Raw genomic sequence first — 21,069 nt, forward strand, 5'->3', positions numbered from 1 at the left:
GGGATTACCCCAGGCTAAGAAAAGTGAGCTAGGAAAAGCTCCACTCCCCATGCTGGAGATCAGAGGAGCTAAACCAGAGAACGAGAAACTTAAGTAACATACCACTGACCTGCAGACCAAACACACAAGCAGAAACACACAAGTTTCTGCTATGTGCCTGTTTCACACAGAATGTAGCACTGGTGTCAACACTGGCACTGGATGTGGTGGTCTCAGAGGGTGCAAACCAGAGTTCTCGGGAGTCTTTGCTCTTTGTACTTAACTAAGCTTTACTATTCAAACTGGTAAAGGAAGCATCCACCGGTACACTTAATATCTCTTTGTGTCACAGCAGGCCCTTCTGATGAAGACAGTCATTCCTGGAGGGAATCCCCGACTCCTAGGCCTCCAGGTATCATTTCAAACAACAAAAAGGGCGACAGTGTGCTTTTGGGTTTCATCTCCACAACCTCTTTGTCATTTCAAGAAGAGATCCAATCAAATGTGTGACTTAACTAGTTTCCATAAAAAATTTTATTTGGCCCATATAAATGCTGAGAGAGGGAGAGAGACTGAGGGAGAGAGACAGAGAGAGAGAGAGAGAGAGAGAGAGAGAGAGAGAGAGAGAGAGAGAGAGAGACAGAGAGACAGAGAGAAAGAGAGACAGAGAGAGAGAGAGAGAGAGACAGAGAGAGAGAGAGAGAGAGAGAGAGAGAGATTAGTGAGCCTCTTTAAGGGCTTTCATCTCATTGCTTTTGGAAAGTATCCACGTTTACTGCCACTTAACCTCTGTTCCACTTGTTTAATGTTTCCTAGACCAATGACTAATGACTAAGACAGAAGTGTATTTATTGTGTTGCTGCATAGTTATATAAATATTGCTTAAACACAAATCTACTTTAACAGTGTTTGGGACGAGATGAGCTGCTCAAGTGACATTACATCACCTATACTCGGCCTCTAAGAATAAATCAGTCAGTCAATGGATTAATTTGGAGTTGTGCAAATTCCCTTTCTGCAGTGTAATACATATTTTGATGACGGTTTTGACATTTGAGTACAGAAGGGATTGATAAGGAGCTGGGTGTTTTATCAATTCCTCCTGAATCAATAATCAATAAAATGAGTTTCTTTCCATTGTCAAGATTATTTTCTGCCCTTTCTATGAACAACAACAAGTGAATCCTTGGCGGTTCTCCTCAGTACTGCAGTCACAGCAGTCAGTCTACACCTCTGACCTCTAACCCCCCTGGATTTAAGAGCCCAAGCTTAAGAGCATGAAGCACTGTTGACAGGAAATGCTTCAGGTCTGAACTGCCAAGAACAAAGTACCAACAAGACTGAATCCCTTTGTTATTCTAGGGTCATGGATTATGAAGCCATGTGGCAGACAGCAGCACCTAGTGTGACCAACATGAATGTAAAAATACGCTGGCCTACCCCCCTTGATGTGGAGCTGTTTGGGTTTAGGCAGAACACAAATGTTAAAAGAAGTGATACATGGGTAAAACTCAGCTTTTTAAAGGGTTGGCCTTTGCAGTTACATTCAGTCTTGAATGTGAGAGTGTGTCTGGACTCGTACCTCTTTCTGTTGTCGCTCCAGCTCCTTCATGCGGATCTCTCTGGCCTCTGCCCTGGCTGCCCTTTTGGCTGCCAACCTTGCCTCGGCCTGAGCGGCAGACGGTAGAAAGAAATAGAAACAGAGAGAGAGAAAATGGGGGTGGGGGGGGAGAAAAAAAGAAGTGAGACAGCTGCCAATTTAGCTGGACTAAAGTGGCACACATCTATACATTCATTGATGCTGAACAAGTCCAGTTCCTCAGAGTTCTTAATGGACTTAAATTTTTGTGGTTGATGGTCAGGAAGGGATTGCCCCATATGTTTCAGCAACGGTACCATTCTGAGGAGTAAATTAACCCTGAATCCAAAGTTGTAGGGTTTTATAGTTAAATACAGAAGTAGTGCTTATAAACTGTGCTGAAATCAGTGAAAACAAAATTCAGAAAATAGATTCTAAAAGATTTTAAACTGCAGTATGTGGCAGTGGACTGGATGAGAAGTGTTAAAACGGTGTCTATAAAACACAGACTATCAAGTGTCCTGATGCATTTAGAAGTACACTGCCTTGTGGGAATCTGAAGGCCCATGTGGACATGCAGTCACGGCGATGTGTAAATGTGCGTATGCATTTAGATTTCTGTATTCAAAGGCATTCCCTCTGCTCCACTCAGCACTCGGGGCAAGAGCAGGGTCTTCTCCTTAAAAGGACCTCTCTAAAAGCGCGTACGCCTTTATGAGTGTGCGCCACACAGGCCATGTGTGTAAGCGCTTCCTTCCTCTAGCTTTGTGGCCAACACTACGTGGTTGCAGTCTGTTTGCCTCTGGGCGGGGTCACGCCCTGCCATCACGCTAATGTATTTCTTCAATTGGAAAAAAATAACTTTGGCTTTCTCAGAAAGGTCCACGGCATTTGTCAAGTTGAATGTTTTGTTCTTTTTGTTTCATTTTAAAGAGTGATGCTACAGCATTTGAACATCCTTATTTATATATTATTATTTTCTGTTTTCTTTCCAGTTAGCTTGTTTTGCTGTAGGGATGTGCTTATGTTACTGCAATTTAGCAGTCACTATCTTGGCTTTTTGCAGCCAGTGAACAGAAAATACAATATTTGGAATGGAGAGCAGCGACAAAGAGACCTGGCAAACAATAACAATATGTTATTTCTTATTAAATATATTCAACTATAATATTATAGGTAAAAACGTTGAGAGATGTTGAGTGACGTCCTATTGTGTTTGACTGGTCATGCTGTACATTGTAGGGCTGTACATGATCCACGGCTTCATATTCACTTCAACTATGTGCGTTTCTGCTGAAGAAGGAAGTTGCCACAAAGAAATGGCGATATGTTGTAATATTGTTCATAGCATAGGGCTTGCACCGTCATGGTTGCTGCTTTGCCCTGTCCACATCCTGTGTCGCTTCACAATGCAATATTGTGCAATGTATCGAGGTCAGCACAGCAATGCTTCCTCTCCATCAATTAAGTGTGTACGCTCTTAAAGTTAAAGATGCAGGGTGGTAGTTAAGAACTCTGAAGTGTCCAGATAATAACGCCCATCTGCTTGAATCAGCTCTTAAAATGTTCCAGCGGTGAAGGGACGGGGTCGACAGAGACCTAAAATATTTTAACAGCAGGCTTGTTGCTGCCTCAGTAGAGATGCTTTTCAACCCTGCAGCGAGCTGTGTGAGTGCTAAGAACCTCCTGCTTAATTTTGTGAATAGTACCAAGACATAAAAATGTAAAATAAAAAAAAAAGACTGACAAGTGCCTCGTCCCAGTGTCCCCCTTAGGGCCTTCAACCCCGAACCCTCAGGGACTTACTGACATCACCTGTAAGTGGTTGAGTTAGAGACACTGATGGCTTTATATGGCGTAAATGTGAATGGAATTACACATTGCTGCAACATATCAAATTACCCTGACGACATAAAAATATGATGAACGATTGTTTTTACTCCCCAATTTGTTCTTTCCTTGTGCGAGATGAGGTCATTTCATATAATTTATTTACATCTCCATGCTTCCACTGGTTACTGGTTTAAAGTCACATTGCAATGAATTGTTGGATATTCCCTTGGGCAGAGTCAGCAGCCAATAATGACTTACCGAAAAGGGTTCATAAAAGGCTCTAAATGTCTGACGGAGAACCCTCAAACACTCAATGATTTTGACCGTGGGACTGAAGTGAACCCTCACAGTCTTTACGGGAGCGCGATTCAAAGTCCGTGAGGGTGGAGACTGGGATTGGGCCTATGACTAATCAGGATTTATCAGAGCGATGAGGGAGGTTTTCCAGAAATAGTCCTTACTGATTGCACCCCCCCGGCCCCCCTTACTGACCTTACATGGCATTTCCTCCAAGTCAATGATTGCCCATTGTCCTTGGGATTCTTAACATTTTGTGCCCGTTTCAGACACACACAAGGCCTGTACCTGTGCTGACGCATCTCCACTGAAGCGTGCACCGTCTCTCTCTTAAAAACACATTTTGTCCTCCCACGACCCTCGTGGTTGTCAAAGCTACAGTGTCAAAGTAGTGACATGACGTCAGTGTCTTGGGCCTCCAGGAGTGTAAATGCAGCTCTTAAAAACTTTCGCTAACATGGTCACTTAGCTCTCAAGGGTCAAGACCTTTTAGTCTTTTTTTCAATAGCTTGTACAGGACCTTCTATTGACTTCATTTCAATGAAAGGCAAGAGTTTGAGGTGGGAATAATTGGCGAACATGTTACCAGCTGTTTTAAGTATAGGTGTCAGATGTGTGGGTGATACAGTACCACATACAATACAACACAATTCAAAAAGGGCCAGGACATGCAGACAATCATATCGTACCGAGTGAGACTTTCCTGTGTGAATGAAAACATACTTGACACACTCTAAATTGTCCGGCTGCAGTAAAACTCCACCCAACAGCAGCAAGTGGATAAATAAAAAAAAAGGTGATTTCCAAGGCCATTACACATTTAGTTTCTCACATTCTGCCAACAGCTCTTCTGTGATCCTTTGTTTAAACTGCGACACAGCTAACAAATAACGGCTGGGAGAATATTTAGAGGAAAACGCAAGCAGTTTGTCCAAACCCGATGTAGCAATGTAGACTGTAGTGCAATAATAACTGAGAATTTTTATCTTTGCTTATTATAAACAAGTACGAAGCGCAGAAACAAGTGCAGCATAACTGGTGCTAAAGTATATCTATAGTCAGTAAAAAGAGAAAAGAGAGCATTCAGACTTTCCTGCGCTTATAAATCATGTGCAAATTTGGGTTCTTGCCATTTAGTTTCAGTATAAGTTTGAGTGGAGCACCACAGTGAAACCCTCTTCATACTAAAAGGTGTGAAAGATGTCATCATTTAGACGTTATGGTGGACATTTTTTTACTAGGTGGGAGCATGCATATCCCTAAAAATATACTCTGGTTCGTTTTTGACAAAACGCATCGTTAAACCAAAGACAACTTAAAATAAAAATAAAAAAAAAATATTTTTTTTTTCTTTTTCAATATCTGCAAAAGCTGAGGACCAATGCTAGTATAAAATCAGGCACAACATAATCTTCAACAGTAACTGTGAGCAGTTATATATTATTTGAGAATGTCAACAAGAGAGCAAAGTGTCGAGTCAGCATTGTCCTCCAAGGTTGATCACTTACCGGGCGCCACCCGAGTTGCCTGAAAGCGTCAAACCACCTGGTTTACTTGACAACTTGAAACAAACGCTGAGACGAACACTGTGCAAACACCATGTTCCCTAGACTATTAATAAGTTGTTTTTTTAACTAAAAAAACAGTACCTTCGTGCAGTTATTAAAATACACCATTATGTCAGTCACTGTGAGTGAGTGGAATCCGGGATCATCCGAGTGGCCACACATGTTGTTCCTACGAGTGTGTACTGTAGGTGCCTCTAGTCAGAAAGATGCATCTAAATGGGCCAAAAGACAGACTCCCACATCATCCTTCCTCCTCCTTTACAGCTATTTATACTGACCTACATGCTCTCTGGTTCTATCAAACCTGCTCTAATTCAGCACTATTTCAGCAGGGTGACTGTACTCCTGAGACTAAATGAGCTAGTTCATTACAAAAATGGATGCTCAAACATGAGCGGGCATAACCTTTGAAATGTTAAATACTAAAAAAAGAAGAAAAACAAAACAGAAGACTTGAGGGGAAGGCTGATTTCAACCATATTGTATAAAGGGGGCTTATGTAACAGTGTTTTTCCTCCTTACATCTAGTCCTGCTATTGAATCAAACAAGAGCTACTATATTAAAGCCAAAATGACTTTATTTCAAATTTTAAAGTATTTTCCTACAAGAGGGTCAATTTGAAAAATCAAAACTACAAATGAATGCAGCACTGATTTTAAAAACACAACATTGAGGGGCACATGTCTTAAATTCATTACATGAACAATTAAAAATGTTATGCAAACAAAACCATATGCAATTAAATCAAACCATTAGCTTTGATTATTGCAACAACAAAAAAAATCTACAGTGGTTTTTAAAATAGCGCTTTTTAGTCTTCCATATAGTGTGTGAGACCGCAAAAGGACAGACCTATTGGCCTGGCTTCTGTCAACTTGAACCCTTGTGTCTACTGACAATCCACAAGGGCGTCCTGTCTTCACGTCCCTCCACTGCGTGCCAGTCCGGTGCGACTCCAGTGGGTGGAATTCCCACGCCCTGAGTGCCAGCCTTAAGCAACTAAAATGGCCGGGTATTTTAATGGCTGCAGGCGGTGACAGGCAAGACAAAGACAGCACACAGCAATGACTGATTTCTGACAAGCTAAGGGGTTTTACAGAGTTTTAAATGAGGCGGGACCATTAAGTGGATACACACAGTTTGCCTGTTATCCAGTTGAAGGTCATGATGACTGGCTTGTTTCCTCTTTGCAAAACCTTATAAACCACCCAGATGTTGCTTAAAAAGGGAGTGGTTGTTAGAAACGCTCAACTCACACTGTTAAAGTCACAGACATGAGTCAACTTAACGGACATATTTTTCCTACAAGTGAGCAGAAATGGATAAATTTAGCCTTTTTTTAAAAAAAAAAAAAAACACCCTACTCTAGCTCACGGAGAAAAAGTACACTGACTCCAACCATGGAAAATGACTTTGCTCAAGCAAAAGGCAATTATGTACACGGTGTCAACGGGCAATCGGTGATCCAGCACCAAGCAGGAAGCAGCAAACCGGGTCGATGAGGAAAGGACTCAGGGAGGCTCAAGAACGTGAACAAGTCTTGGTTCTCCTGGAATGCGGAAGAGAAGAAAAAAATTGCCCCACATTCTGCAGTGCCGTCCCTTTTTCTTTTGGGGTGTTTCTTTCCTACCGAGTCCAAGTATTTTTGTGTGTGCGTTGCATATGTCTGAATAACAACAGATGTGTACAAATGCACCTAATATTTGAGCACCCATCCTTTGCTCACATAGAACTCCAATAGCCCTGCACGCTCATGAAACACCTTTGACTGTGGGTCACTCGAGGATAAACTCCTGTCTGCCTCCACTCACACAGCCATGCAACTAAACCTCAGGCTGCACCACAAATGCATGAAGCAGCTGTAGAGCTCTGAGCACTGCAAACAAACCAGTTAGCCACTGGGAGGGGATAAAACAAATAGTGTGCTTCAGGGATTTCTAAAAATAGAAATCAAGCAAGGCAACCTGGTTTCAACAGTGAAGGAATGCAGAGTGAAACCATCAAAACCACATTACGTTTCCATAGTTTAGGGTTTTCCTCACATTCAAATGCAGAAGTACCAACAAAGTGTGTCATTCCCAGCACATATTCTTCCTAATCAAGATAGTGAATTGTGGAAAGTATAAAATCCTCAAGCATTCCTCTCAAGAAACTGTGGGTCTTACTAAAAAATGACTGTAGTGTACTGTGTAGACCTCTTTTTCGTAAGTTAACATGAATATGTATTTTTGTGGATGGAGTCTATATGGAGGCAGAATAATTTAGTGAACACATTAGTTGCCACTGTCTAGATAGTTTTGTTGACTTATTTTTTATAATGGCTAAAGACAATTAAAATAAATATGTACAGCGAGTGTTACTTGAGAAAGTCAACATTAGCCAATGGGACTAACGAGAGAACGGCTGGCTAGTGTTGGAGATGGCAAGGTAGCCAACTAACTTGTCAGCTGCTTAATTAGTAAAACACCATAGAGAAGCACGTTGCCATCGCCAGCTAAGTGACAGCTTTGTTCAGATCGTGCTTCGTAACGAGTGTTGTATGAAAGCATGCCAGAATTAGCAAGCTAGCCAAGAAGCAAGCCATTCGCTAGTTTGCTTGCTAATACCACAATGCTTTGATGCTACACTGGAAAATAAGATGAACAGTGGGCGATCTCTCCGATTGTTTGGTCTTCTGTGGGAGCGAGCTGCTGTGGAGGTTAGAGGAAAGCTAAACTAAACTATTGGCATCCTTTTCTCTCCATCTCTGAAACAACATCTCAAATGTATGCAATATTGAATCTGACACCAAGCAGCACAACTGATTGGCCCGCTGCAGAAGTGACTTCTGTTTGCCTCCAGTATTTCCACTGTTTTACCTCTGTTTTACCTCCAACACTGACGTCGTCATAACATCAGCTGCAAAAGAGTCTTTATGACACTCATGAAATATTTTTGCTGTTGTTACCCACATGTTTGCAATTGGTTACACACCGTGGGGCCCCCTTTGCTTCCTCTGTGGAAGTAATAAGAAGCTTCCTGTCGCCTAAAAATGGTTCTTCAGACAGTAACAGTTTTTGTTGCTTTGAAGCATGATGGGAGACAGCAATGCTGCACAAGACGTTAGACGATGCAGCTCTGTGAGCGCAGTGAACAACATGCGATCAGTAAAGATAACCGAAAGATGATTTCTTTTCTTAGTGCTGCATGCATATGGGGATGGGAGGAGGGGGGTGGTTCATCAACCTGATTTGATGAATTGTATTACCTGCACAAAATCCCTCACTAACCCTTCCCCCACTGTTCCTTAAACTGTGGAGCCCCTGGATGAATAAACAGGAAGGAGTTTGTGATAACAATCTGTACGGGCTGTGCATGTGATGATGTCATCAAGAGGAAGCCAGAGAATGCAGAGCCTCCACTTCCTTTAAAGGAGACGTGAGTCAGGCGAGCCAAGCCAAACTGAAGCCAGTGGTTTGTGTATACACACACACACAAGCACACACAGATCAGGAAACACACAAGTAATTTGTTTGGAACATTAACGTTTGTTTAAGTACTTCATGGCATAATGGGTGCTCATTGGAAAATCTCAATCTGCTCCAGACATTGTCTGGGTGGCACAGCTGTTCGATTCGCGCAAAGTTAATGTGCAGGAAACCCAAAGTGCCATGTTTAAAGGTGAAACACAATCAACACATGTAAAAAAAAAGGCACTAGATTCTTATTCTTGTACGTTACAATTGCAAGAGTTAACTATTTATTCAGTTTTTTTCCTGTCATTGTGTACATGTTCACTGCTCGTCTTTTACAAATGAACTTGACTGTGGCTATGTGAGGGGCTGGCTTGTTCCCCAGATGACTTTAAGAATGAAACGGGATTATGCGATGGGCTTCCCCTTCCTCACAAGCCCTAGACTAATCCACTCTAAATACTCAATTCTCTTAAACGCTTCACTGAGCTTCTGGCAAGCACCGAGCACCAACCTGGAGACTTAATCCCCAATGTAGGCTGACCCCTCAAACTCACAAAGACAAAACAGACACTCTCTACACCTAAAGAGCCTAAAGAGTCTAATACGAATCACTGTGGCTAAATACAAAAGTAATCTTATCATTTGTCTGATTGTCAGATTAATATTTATTGGATTTATTTATTCACCAGGGACAGTGCATGGTAATCATTATTTCAGCCTCCTCCTCCGTATTGACTAGAGACTAGAAATTGAGACCATAAACTAATGTTTACAATGTTTATTCAGGGAAAAATCAAGTTAGAAGTCGGGTCACTTTCTTAATCAGACTTCTTTTAGTTCACTGAATTCCTGCAGCCACCTGAAGGCAGCAGGACACTACTGAAGGACTGCCTTTGATTTTAAAGACACACACAAAAAGACAAAACACAATCTGCCTCCCGCAACAGATTTGCAGCGTTGTGCGGTCACGTCGTGCCATACTTCCAGTGATGTGCTGCGCCTGCGGGCGTATTGGTTCATCTCCACACCGTGTGCTGTGCTCCATATTCCACTTCACTCAGCCCTTTTGCACTTGGGACTGATGTACATACATGAACCAAAACAGCAGGTGCACTGGTAGATGCCCACACAGTTTGTGTGCCTGCCACTTTTCCACTTGCGTGATGGAAATAGGACCCTCGGGATCTGCTGACCCTCGCTGACATGTTAAACTGCTGGCTGCCATGTTCTCTTTATCTTTCATGTGTTGAACCCAATTTAAAATGAAGTTCTGTGTCTTAACCACACTGGCCCATCCGACAAGGCTGCGTATACACCACACATGGACGACGTTGGGTTGAAGAGACAAATACGATGGGATGTCACTGTGTGCAATCTGAAGCTGCTCCATTATTAACGAAGCACGACTGTAGAAGTCTGACTTTTACATACACGCATCTTATACTGCAATATATAAAGCAATCACAGGAATATTATCTATGTGAAAAGAAGTTTGTGTGCGGGTATTAAATAGCATTGACTGCCTGTAATCTACTATTTTTCAGAAAGATATATAAACATGTGTTTAGAGTTTTTGACACATTAAGGAACGCCACTCTTTAAACTATTCATCAATACTCATCAAAAGGTGCCGTTGAGTTCAATTTAACAGCATTCACAAGCCAAGTACATGCTCACTAAGCAAACTCGGCTCGGTTTACACCGTGACACAGAGAGCTGGGTGTAATTCGAACTGGGACTGAATCTTTAACAGAAGCTTCCAGAAAAGACAGCAGTTGCCTCGGGCCAAACTCCAGGACTCTTGTCAGAACTGTGATCATCACTATCTGATACAAGATACCGTGGCATACAAAAATGTATTTTTTTTACATTTGGTAAATGATCTAATGTGTTTGCACTAGTCATTTTTACATGATAGCAATGATGTTCACTCAGACCAAAACCATCTATTTTCAGGTCTTTTTTTCACCTAATAGGGATAGACTGGTGACATCGACCCAACTTCCATTATTAAAAGCATAATCAACTTAGGAGTACCGATTTCAACAGAAGGAGCTCTGTTATATGTAGAACATGAGACATATCTATGTCATAACTTGAATTAAGGATAATTTCACTGCATAAATGGATGGTAAATTACCAAAATCAAAAGCTGCAGTTGGCCTGCTCTTCAGAGTGGACATCACAGCTGACCGGGTACAGCATGCTCAGACTAAAAGACATGTAAATAAGCAATGGAAGGATTGCAGAACATACACTAATCCAAACATAAAACATGCGAAGGGGTCCCCAGTTCATCCTGAGGGGAACATGAACAGGAACATGCTGTGAAAAGGTTTTTAACCCTTTGAGCACGCAGATGAACTCTACTGAACCGGAAACAACGTTCACAGAGGTTGCCGAGGAGGAATAATGATTCAGTGAAAAAGTGTTTTTGGGGTGAAGAGAAACCATAGTTTTCCACAATACGTTAAAACTTATAAAATGTAGGGTTGTTTTTAGTGAGAAACATAAATAAATACAGTTGTTTAAAGATGTTTGCATAACTATTTAAAATAGATATTAGAAAGAGAATTATGACCCGTTTAACTAAAACTAGCTCCAAGCAATTTATAATGCATAATTTAAATGACTAATACCAAGATTTTCTTCTATCAAAGCACCTATTTAAATCAAAATACAATAATTTGTATCCTAATCATTTGAATTGTTTGTATTTCACAGAATTAGCAAAGAAAATGACAGACTACTCTATACATTACATTGATCAAAGATGTTATGAAACACCTCCATCGAGATATTCACACACACAGCAGGTTAAGGATAGACAATTAATACCCTTTTAACTCTTTGCTACAATAACCAGGTTATACCTAATATCAGATCTTGATAATCAAAATGACATTAAATGCTTGTGAATTGGCTTTACGCCTGTGTTCATTATTTTTGAAACAAGTAGGCTAGTGATGAATATTCAGTTACGTCATCACAGTTTAAACAGAAAGCCCTGCCTAACATTTTCATGTTACAAACCATGCCAGGGATGATGTATAGCGAGCCAGAAGATATTGTAAAATTAACCCCCACAGAATTCCCCAACGCAATGCTATTCATGAAGTCTTCTCGCTGTGTTTACACGCAGATCCACAGCAACGGCCTGTTCGTCATAGCAGCAGCCTGTGTTAAAGAAATAACAGACCGTAGAATGCTGTGACCAGAATTGAGTATTCACCAACGCCCTGTAATAATCTAGATCAGTGAAGGTCAACTATAGTATGCTTACTCCATGCCACTAATTAATGTTTACAAGCGTTTGACGTGGGCAGAGACTCAACTCCCTAAAGTACAGAAATACTAAAGCCCTGGTAGTCTGTGCTGACATTCTTTCCTGCTGTGTGGTCTTCTCCCATTTGGCCCGCGCTCAGTCTGTTTTACAGTATTGACAGCTTGTCTGAGCCCTGTGATGGATACTGAGGGGAGATGGAGTTGGGAAATGTGGCCAGACCTGAAACCGCAGCTTCAAACTGCCAACCCTCCGGCCTTCTGCTCTCCACAGATGGGCTTTCACACGGCAGCAACAACCCTTTTCATGCAGCAAGACAGCGTTTTCTGCACTGGTGGGATGGCCAGTTGGTGAACCACATCCCCCCCTCCTCCATCCCCATCCCCCACCGACAGACCCAGTCTAAAACTAGGGTGCAGCAACAGCTGATCTTTCAGGAGCGTCTATTTTTAAAACTCTTGTGTGGAACGGGCCAACTCATCAGGGCTGGCATACCGTCCTGTCAGAGGACCGCCAGTGAGGGACTTGACCCTCTCTGCTACTTAAAGGTACAGACTTTCTCTATAGCTACACAGATGTGACAGAACAGTTTGGGCCTACATTTACACTAGACGGAGACTCTCCTGTTCGGTTAGTGGGCATCTACTAGCTCTGTCAAACACCTTTATCTCCTCAATGGACCACATCAAGAAAACGATGGCCAGCTAAAGGAATGTGAAAACTCAGATACACTTGCGCTGCTGTGTAAATTGGCAGTTAAGCAGTTGAGAGAAGAAAACATTCAAAACAGCCCAACCTTTGTAAGCTTTTTCAAAAGAAGCAACGACAACGGCGCGAGTGCATGTCAGTTAACAGTGACATGCAAATTTGATTGCAACATCCGGGTTGGGGTTAGCACAGACCCAACTTCCTCCCAAAAACTGAAGGGAAGCTGCACTGAATCAGGGCGATGGCTTTCAGGTTTTTAGGCTTTATACCTTGCTGAAATGAAAATAAAAACTCAAATTTAGCTGGGTAACCACCAGCAGGGCCCATGTTGATTAATTAGGCGGGACAGAAATGGGAGACTGTGTTAATCGCTTAGTATCTCACAGATATATCATCCTCAAAGAAAGATGCACGGTGTAGTCGGGGGTTTCCACAACCCACATACACCAATACAGTCCTCTCTGTGGAAGATATGCAGCCTATGGCTTTAACTTACCTATGAAGTAAGTTAAGAAAAAAAAGACATGCTCACCAACATTCAACTGTAAAACAAGTTGGAAACAAAGCAGTGTTGTGTATTGTTCTCCAGACCGCATGTGCTACAAGGGACTGTGACTTTGGGGGATTTCCTACGACATAACTGAGAGCAGCATGGTCAAAATATTCTCATTCAGAAACAATTTGAGTTTTAATATGACCACAACATTTGCCAGGACATTTTTCAAAAAATACTGGAAAATTGATCAACTGTGGAACTTGGGAGGTTTCTGTCCATGCTTGGCATTTATCTCTGATATCAAAACCCAAATATTGATTTTCCGCCCCATGTTTTCACAACTCAGAGGCCCAAGGGGCAAAAAAAAGGTTAACGACACGCAAGGTGATTATTCCACTCACACACAACAGAGGCATCAGAAAGATTATTGTCCTTGGAACAGGGTAAACCTGTCACAACATGACTTTGGCACCCGTTAGCAAACAATCGTGTGTGTAACTGCTGCCAACATTCAGTCATGCATTATTGAGAGGGATCCCAACGACTCCTGAACATGAAAGGCCCATTTCTTACAGGCAAAACCATTTGATTCAGCTGCTGGTCAGAACTAAGGTCAACTACGAGGCTTAGGATACCACACTTTAATGTCCAATTGCAAAGTATAGTAATGGTACATTTACCTTATTGTTTGGTTGAATTATGTCAAACTGTAATAATATAGTTGTATCAATCAAATTGCTTGATATGTTCATGTAAAGTGAATACTCCTTTTTTTTTTTTTTTAAAAAGGACCATGTAAAGTATTTGTTTTTTTCTTTCTGGTATATAGTTGGGTCATTGTCCTATTGACATGCACAGGAAGTCCAATGGTCTTCAGTTTGTTCATTTTATGGTTTCTCTCCATACAAAGCTGTCAGCTCATGAAGAGAAAGTTTTAAAAGAAATTCACACACCCTGCTAAAATAATCACACACCCTGCTTGCAACTATGTCATCACACAACACATCTAATGTTACCCGCTGGGATCAAGCGCTTTACAAGTCCCGACACGTTCATTTCCATACCGCAGAGTAGAATAACTATTAAATATCTTACAGAGGGCACAGACCAGGTCTGGGATGATGAAATTTACCGTTAACGGGTGAAGACAGCGGAGGGCTATTTGTGTCGGTGGACTGTGAGATTTAAGATCTTCTTTTTTTTGTATTCGTCGGGGACAAGACGTGAGATTTGGGTTCATTGAGTATCAGACAATCTGACAACTGACTGTTATGAAACACTTCCGTCAGTATGCAAGTGTTGCGGCTCATATTTTCCGAAAGGGGCCGATAAGGAACACCAGTCCTCGGACTCTTTACACGGTCATCCCAGAGCGGACGGGAATAATTCATTCAACGTTTGAACCAATAACTGAAAAGAAACTTCTCCACTCACCTCTCTCGCTATGAGATTAAGGGCATCGTCTTCGGCCGTCGACCTTTCCTTCTTGGTGGACCTTTTCCGTCCTGTGCCCTGAGTCCCCATTGTTTTATCTCTCCGATAATTGTTCACTAACTGTCGGTTAAAAAAAATAAATAAATAAAAATCACACTTTGTGGTCCAAAGAGCGCACCGAATAATCCCAAACCAGCAGTGACGTCACGTGAACTAAACAAGCTCGCGGTTTTCATGTGTCGCTAAAACATCAAAGTAAACGATAGGAGATAACAACAACAAAACAACAAATCACGTCTGGTGGCGTTCAAAGCGTCGTTCATTGTCATATATCCGTTTCCTTGTAGGTGTTTTTTACACTTCTTCCTGTGTTTCTGGCACGACGCAAAAACTCGCGACGAAGTCTGGTTCAAACTGCGTCGGCATCTGCCCCACGTGCGCTTCTGGTGCGTTTACTTGCCAATTCAGTCGCAACTGTTCACTACGCCCCTTTGGACCGTCTCCGTGGACTGCCTGTCTGTCATACTACCGGTTCACATTTAACAAACACCGACATTAAAAAAACAAATGTTTAAAAAAACTGTTGTTGAACTACCACTTTGTAGTTTGTATTTAACTGCCTCGTGTTTATCCAGCAGCAGTAGGACTCCACCACCTGACGGATTCACAGCAAGAGGCTCGAACCTGTCACACTGACGAACTTCAAAGCCTGTCCTCAATCAAGATGCCTTTACTTCATGTGGGACATATAGCATACAATAGAAACGCCGGTGACTTGGTAAAGCAAAATTGTATGATAGCTTCCCCAATGACCTGCATTAATCCTCTGCTATACTATCACTAATGTTTAGGCAATTATATTTACGTGTACACTTTCCCTACACTTTCATCCATTTTCTTGCATAAATCAGATATCCTCGACATCTTTTGACAAGAAAATAATTGATAATCTATTGCCTTGTGTGTTTCATTAGGTGATATGTTAGGGCAGTTTAATATGTCATTATCATAAATATATCACATTCGGAAACAAGTTTTTCTGTGGCCCCAAATTAAAACACTGCTTGTTTATTAAGTGCACCGAGTTTACGCAGAGCATTTGAACGCAGCATCAACCTCTGGATGGGGACTCCGAGCATGTTCGGGGGGGTTGAGTTTCAGCCAGAAACCACAGCTCCTGCGTAGGCTATCGCACTCTCTCACACCCCTCTGCTATTTTTAATGCCAGTGAACTCTGAAAACAGTTTGGAGTTCCGTGAAGAGATCAACAATGGACACAGTGCAGATCCCGTACTCTTGACGTAATGGTCCGATATAGTGCGTTCGTAATGGTCAATGAGTTGATAGTGACGTCACCAGATACTTTGTTTATCTTTGTTGTATCATTGTATCAGTTTAGAACTTCTAAAACCAATGTGTTATTTTGTATCTAATTATACGTTTTTATATTAAGTGCTTTGTTTATTATAGTGATCTAATATACTAGATTATTTTTTTCTGTAAAGAACTTTTCTACATGCCAAGATTTTGTATTTGATGCGATGGTTTAAATAATTTCAGCGGATGGAACACGTTAGACTGATCCTTTATTATTGCTACTGGGCTGACATGCTACAACGGCGCCCTCTCGCGTTAATGCAGTATATTGCAAGAAGATAGCAATGTAGAGTAACACGGATGTGAAACATTAGTTGTTTCTCTTCTGTTTCCCTCTGACACGTAGCAGTTGAATTATAATACAGGAATAATAGTCTGTTAAGAGAGACAGGGGAAGAAAAAGGAGAGTGGGAAAAGTAAAAAAGAAAGAAAAAAATAGAGGACAGAAAAGGCGCTAGTTCCCTTGTTTACTTAAGGTATTGACTGAGAGAACTGAGATAGTATTGATATAGAAATTGTAATTATTATCTTTAATTTGAAAAGATTTATAGTGGCCTTGGGTAAATGCTCCACTCTGATACGCTTCAAATCCCAACGCAGTTTGTCGGAGGGAAAAGAGGGTATAAAAGGAGGAGGAGGAGCAGGGCTTGAGGTCCTCAGAGAGGACGGAGGAGGATAAGGAAGAGCAAAGCTGGGTATCTTCACAAAGGATGCAGATGATGGATGAGGAGGATGAGCAAGGAAACAAAGAGGCGCTGTAAGAGCATCTGTCTGAGACGTCCTGGAAGTAAAATGTAATACTTGCTCGCCATCTGCTGGTGCAATGTCGACACGACAATGCTGTACATGATTAACTACGACGATAGTGACGTCACCAGATACTTTGTATATCTTTGTGGTATCACTGTATTAATTTAGAACTTCTAAAACCAATGTGTTATTTTTACACTCTTATCAAAGTTATATTTTGTATCTTACTTATACAATTTTATATGAAGTTTTTTGTTTATTATGGGAATCACATCTAAAAGTTTGTATTATTATATTATATTTCTAGGTTGTATTCGTGGTGCTAATTGGGCCAGATTATTTTTTCTGCAAATAACTTTTCTGAATGCCAAGATTTTTTTATTTTAAAATGTTATTTAAATGTTGTGATGGTTTAAAAAAATAATTTCAGTGGATAGATTGAGCGCACATTCTTAGACTGAACCTTTATCATTGCCACTGGGCTGAGATGCTACAACAGCGCCCTCTTGTGTTGATGCAGTATATTGCAAGGAGATAGCAACACTGCAGTCTGTGCAGCCTAATATATGAACTCAAGCAGAGGAGATTTCGCTGAGTCTAATTTCTAATGGCATACGCTAGTTATTTCACCACGCAACGCTTAGCAATATTGTAACAGAAAATTTATAGCAAAAGCATTTTTTTGCATTGTTAAAGTCACACGGATGTGAAAAAAAAGAGTTCAACTTGTGTATCTGACATGTAGCAGTTGCATTATAAAAACTGGGTGGATGAGAAATAGACAGCGCAAATATTGGAGAAAAAAATTTGTGTTGTTTACTTCCCAATCCCAATTATCTTTGTATACCTGTGAAAAGTTTAATTTATGATAAAGTGCATTTGGTTTGTAGCTCAATGGCCTGGAAGGTTTTATGGCCCAGTTGTGTGTGTGTGTATGAGGAAGTGAAATGTTACTGGTCTTTTTTACAAGTCAGGACTGGACTTTGGTTTTACTTCTATTTTCTTGTGACACACGGTGAAGCACAGCCTCAGACTGTCACAACAAAGAAGACACATGAACTCTTCTCTGCCGTTTGGAGTAGCTGTTGCTGCTGAACAGGAAAGAGACTGACCGCTCTCTTGTCAGTCTGTGAACTCTCACTCTTTTGGAGTGAAGGAAACTTTTGATGGGAGAAAAGCTCCCCGGGGGTAAAGCAGGAGCCCGGCTCCGCGGTGACACTTCCAGTAGATCAGTGCAGACCCTCAGGGTGAAGATGGTGCTTCTGGGAAGCTCTGGTGTGGGAAAGTCCAGCCTGGCACTGCGGTTTGCCAAAGATGAATTCAGGAGTAGTTCACCGACTGTGGGCTGTGAGTATATGACACTCAGAGCTTTGCATAGAAATAGATGATACATAACAGAGTAAAATATTAACACTGAAAAAAAAACTAAATAGTTTAAAATGTTTTGAAATGTTTTGGCTGCCGTGCTTGGATTTCAATTAGACCACTTCTATGTCTCTGAGGTCAGGGTAGCTAGCTTAGCCTAGCTTTAGACTCACAGACGGATGTATCCGGTCATTTTTCCAAATAAAACATCTTTCTAACCTTGATAATCAATCAACATTTTTTTCATTCATTCTTTCTGTGCATCCCGGTAACAAGGGTACCGGTCCAGTCCGGTCAAACGTAAGCTGTATAATATTTTAGTTTGACATATATGGTGGCCAATTCATACACATGTTCATAGTTAAATGTTCATTGTTATTGTTGTTATTGTTAAATGCTGTGCACCTTCTGCCAGGACAAATTCCTTGTTTGTGCAAAATCACTTGGCAATAAATGGTTCTGATTCTGATATCTGCTGATGTAAAAAAAAAGAAAAAGAAGATATGTCACTGGCTAAATTGCGAATAAGATCTAGCAACACCTCCAAAGACTCAACATTGAAAAATTGAATCCCCTCTAATGGTGTCCTTGTGCTGTCTGACCCTCTCCAGGTGCCTACATGACACGGGAGGTGCATCTGAGCGATGTCACGCTTCGCTTTGAGATATGGGACACTGCAGGGGCGGAGAAGTACCACAGCGTCACCTCACTTTACTACAGGGGGGCCCACACCGCTCTCCTGGTCTACGACATCAGCCAGAAGGTAAAAAGCAGCTGACACCTTTTTACCCGGACGTGACTTGTCTTGTCTCATCTTGGCTGCTGCTTGTGCCAGATTGTATCGTTGTGCGTGTGTCACCACAGGAAACTTTTATCAGAGCTCAAGTGTGGCTCAAAGAGCTTGAGAAACAGTACATCCCAGGATCCACCGTCATATGGCTGGTAGGCAACAAGGTGGATCAGGCGCACGGTCGACAAGTCTCAGTGAAGGTAAACACATGTATATGCATATATAGATATAAAAAATCCCCTTCAAGCTCAGTCAATCTGTATCCGTATTTATTAACTGTACATTTGAATCCGTGACATACTATTTCTATTCTTTTTTGGTTTATGTCGCCATACAGGAAGGCCGGAGTCTGGCCAATGATAGGGGCTTATTGTTTACAGAGACGTCGGCCCTGTCAGGAGATCAGGTCAGCGAGCTATTGCTCGCTGTTGGTAAGTGAAAGTATCAACGGAACTGCAACTACCACTAGAGTGCGGTAGATGCAAACGTGACGAGCAAATGTGATCTACTTCATCTCTAATCTCTACACAGTTATTGGCGTGATCAAAACAGTAAAATATTGTCATATAAGTTCAGTTCTGAGGTGCAAGTTTTCGTTTGAAGCTGCAACTCCTGGCCTCTGAAATGACAGCATGCTCACAAGCATGGTTGTCTTTGCTAACAGAGCTTGCATTTCAGCCCACAGAGTGCACGAGTGTGTTGGAGCGCAGCAGGGAGGTCTGTCGGAGTGGAAGGAGACGCCACATGTGGATCTGCATTGCAGAGACACAATCAGTCCTTTGGTATCCTGTTGCAAAGTTGGACCCTAAACCTAAAAGCTTGTTTCTGTTGCTCTAAATAACATATAGGCAGCTGGTATACATATAAAAAACTCTCCAAAAAATAAAAATGCCTGTAGATTCTGAATCTTTGGTTCTCTTCCTGTTTGATTGATTGGATGCATAACACCGAATGTTTTCCTGCAGTATGCCCTGTGGTGGAGAGTAATATATTCATGTTGTTTTACTTCAAGCTAAAAGCTGCTCACCAATATTCATGCAGGATATGTCCTCATGTTCTACGTGTCGGACTGTTTTTATTAATGGGTTTATGACCAACCCCCTCAGTTTCTGTTCATGCCAGATGTTGGACTGATTCCTCATTCAGGGTCTCCTGCCTGAGCACAGCTACATTGAGTGCGGTTGCCACATTTCCCTTTTTTACTCAATAGTCAAGTTCAATAAAGATAATGATAAAAAAGCAACAGTACAAATTGTGACACATACTTTCATAGTAAATTAAACATTTCAAAATGCCTAAAATATTCAATGTTTTTAAAAGACGTCCCCCTTTGTCTTAGTGTAGGCTCCTAAGTTCAACTCATGCTTATAGATAGTAGGAACTTTCAATTTGTGTTGATTATGGCGGCCCCTGTGGATGAATGTGGTAGTGTTTCTGAGCCGCAGACTCCCTGGAAAACCTCTCATTTTACTCCAGCAGAGTCTGTCATTCAGTCTTGGTTCTGGTTCTCCCTCCAGCGGGCCCACCAGCAGCGTGGGGCCGGTCGTGGGGCCTGTGATGGGGGCCCCGTGATGGGGGCCCGTGATGGGGGCGCGATGGAGCAGAGCGGAGAGGCGAGGCTCTGCTGTTGAGGGAGACTGCCATAAGCTGGTTCCTGCATGATTTCATTGTGTCTTGATCAAATTAACAAAATACATTTTGTTATTACCAAATGGTGTCTTTTCTGTAATATTTGAACATTTTGGATAGAAAACCAGTAGGGGTTCTGTCTTATACTAGGCCAAACAAATCATGTTCGCTGCTTCAGAGTTGACCCGCTTCTTTTACATCTGCATGAATGATTCTGTGTTCAGTCCGTAGACCAAAAAGTGATAGATAGAAAACTTTATTAATCCCCAGTGGGCAAACTCATTTGTCACCATAGACAACAACACACTCATCCAGACAACAACAGACAAGGTTCACAGTGCACAAGAGACAAAAAACACTTTACAAGAACAAAAACCGGAAAAGGCCATATGAAACTAGACAACAAGACACACAACCAACATAAAAAGATGATAAATTTAAATCTAAACACAACAACTAAAGGTGTTCATTAAAAAATCAAACTGCTGCCGGGACAAACGTGATGTTGTTGCATGTTTTCTTTAA

At 41.5% G+C, this 21,069-nt stretch overlaps 2 protein-coding genes across 18 annotated transcripts in view; one reads left to right on the top strand and one right to left on the bottom strand.

The window, feature by feature from the left end:
- Positions 1–15,287, bottom strand: part of lrrfip1a (leucine rich repeat (in FLII) interacting protein 1a) — a 37,329-nt gene extending 22,042 nt beyond the window's left edge. For all 17 annotated transcript variants that reach the window (XM_068571897.1, XM_068571895.1, XM_068571896.1 and 14 more), the window contains exons 1-2: positions 14,634–15,287; positions 1,562–1,648 (exon numbers count right to left, since the gene is read on the bottom strand). In XM_068571897.1, coding sequence (XP_068427998.1) covers positions 1,562–1,648; positions 14,634–14,723 — 177 coding nt within the window. In that variant the 5' untranslated portion in view covers positions 14,724–15,287. The remainder of the gene's footprint in view (positions 1–1,561; positions 1,649–14,633) is intronic.
- Positions 15,288–17,920: 2,633 nt separating this feature from the next.
- On the top strand, positions 17,921–19,724 carry LOC137782542 (ras-related protein Rab-17-like). The gene is made up of 5 exons (XM_068571898.1): positions 17,921–18,107; positions 18,737–18,888; positions 18,990–19,115; positions 19,253–19,346; positions 19,594–19,724. The coding sequence occupies exons 1-5, from the start codon at positions 17,927–17,929 to the stop codon at positions 19,722–19,724; spliced, it is 684 nt and encodes a 227-aa protein (XP_068427999.1). The 5' UTR covers positions 17,921–17,926.
- Positions 19,725–21,069: the final 1,345 nt, after the last annotated feature.

This window comes from Clinocottus analis, unplaced genomic scaffold (assembly GCF_023055335.1).
Source record: "Clinocottus analis isolate CAN_PGR_092001 unplaced genomic scaffold, fCliAna1.0.p SCAF_12, whole genome shotgun sequence".
Taxonomy (NCBI): domain Eukaryota; kingdom Metazoa; phylum Chordata; class Actinopteri; order Perciformes; family Cottidae; genus Clinocottus; species Clinocottus analis.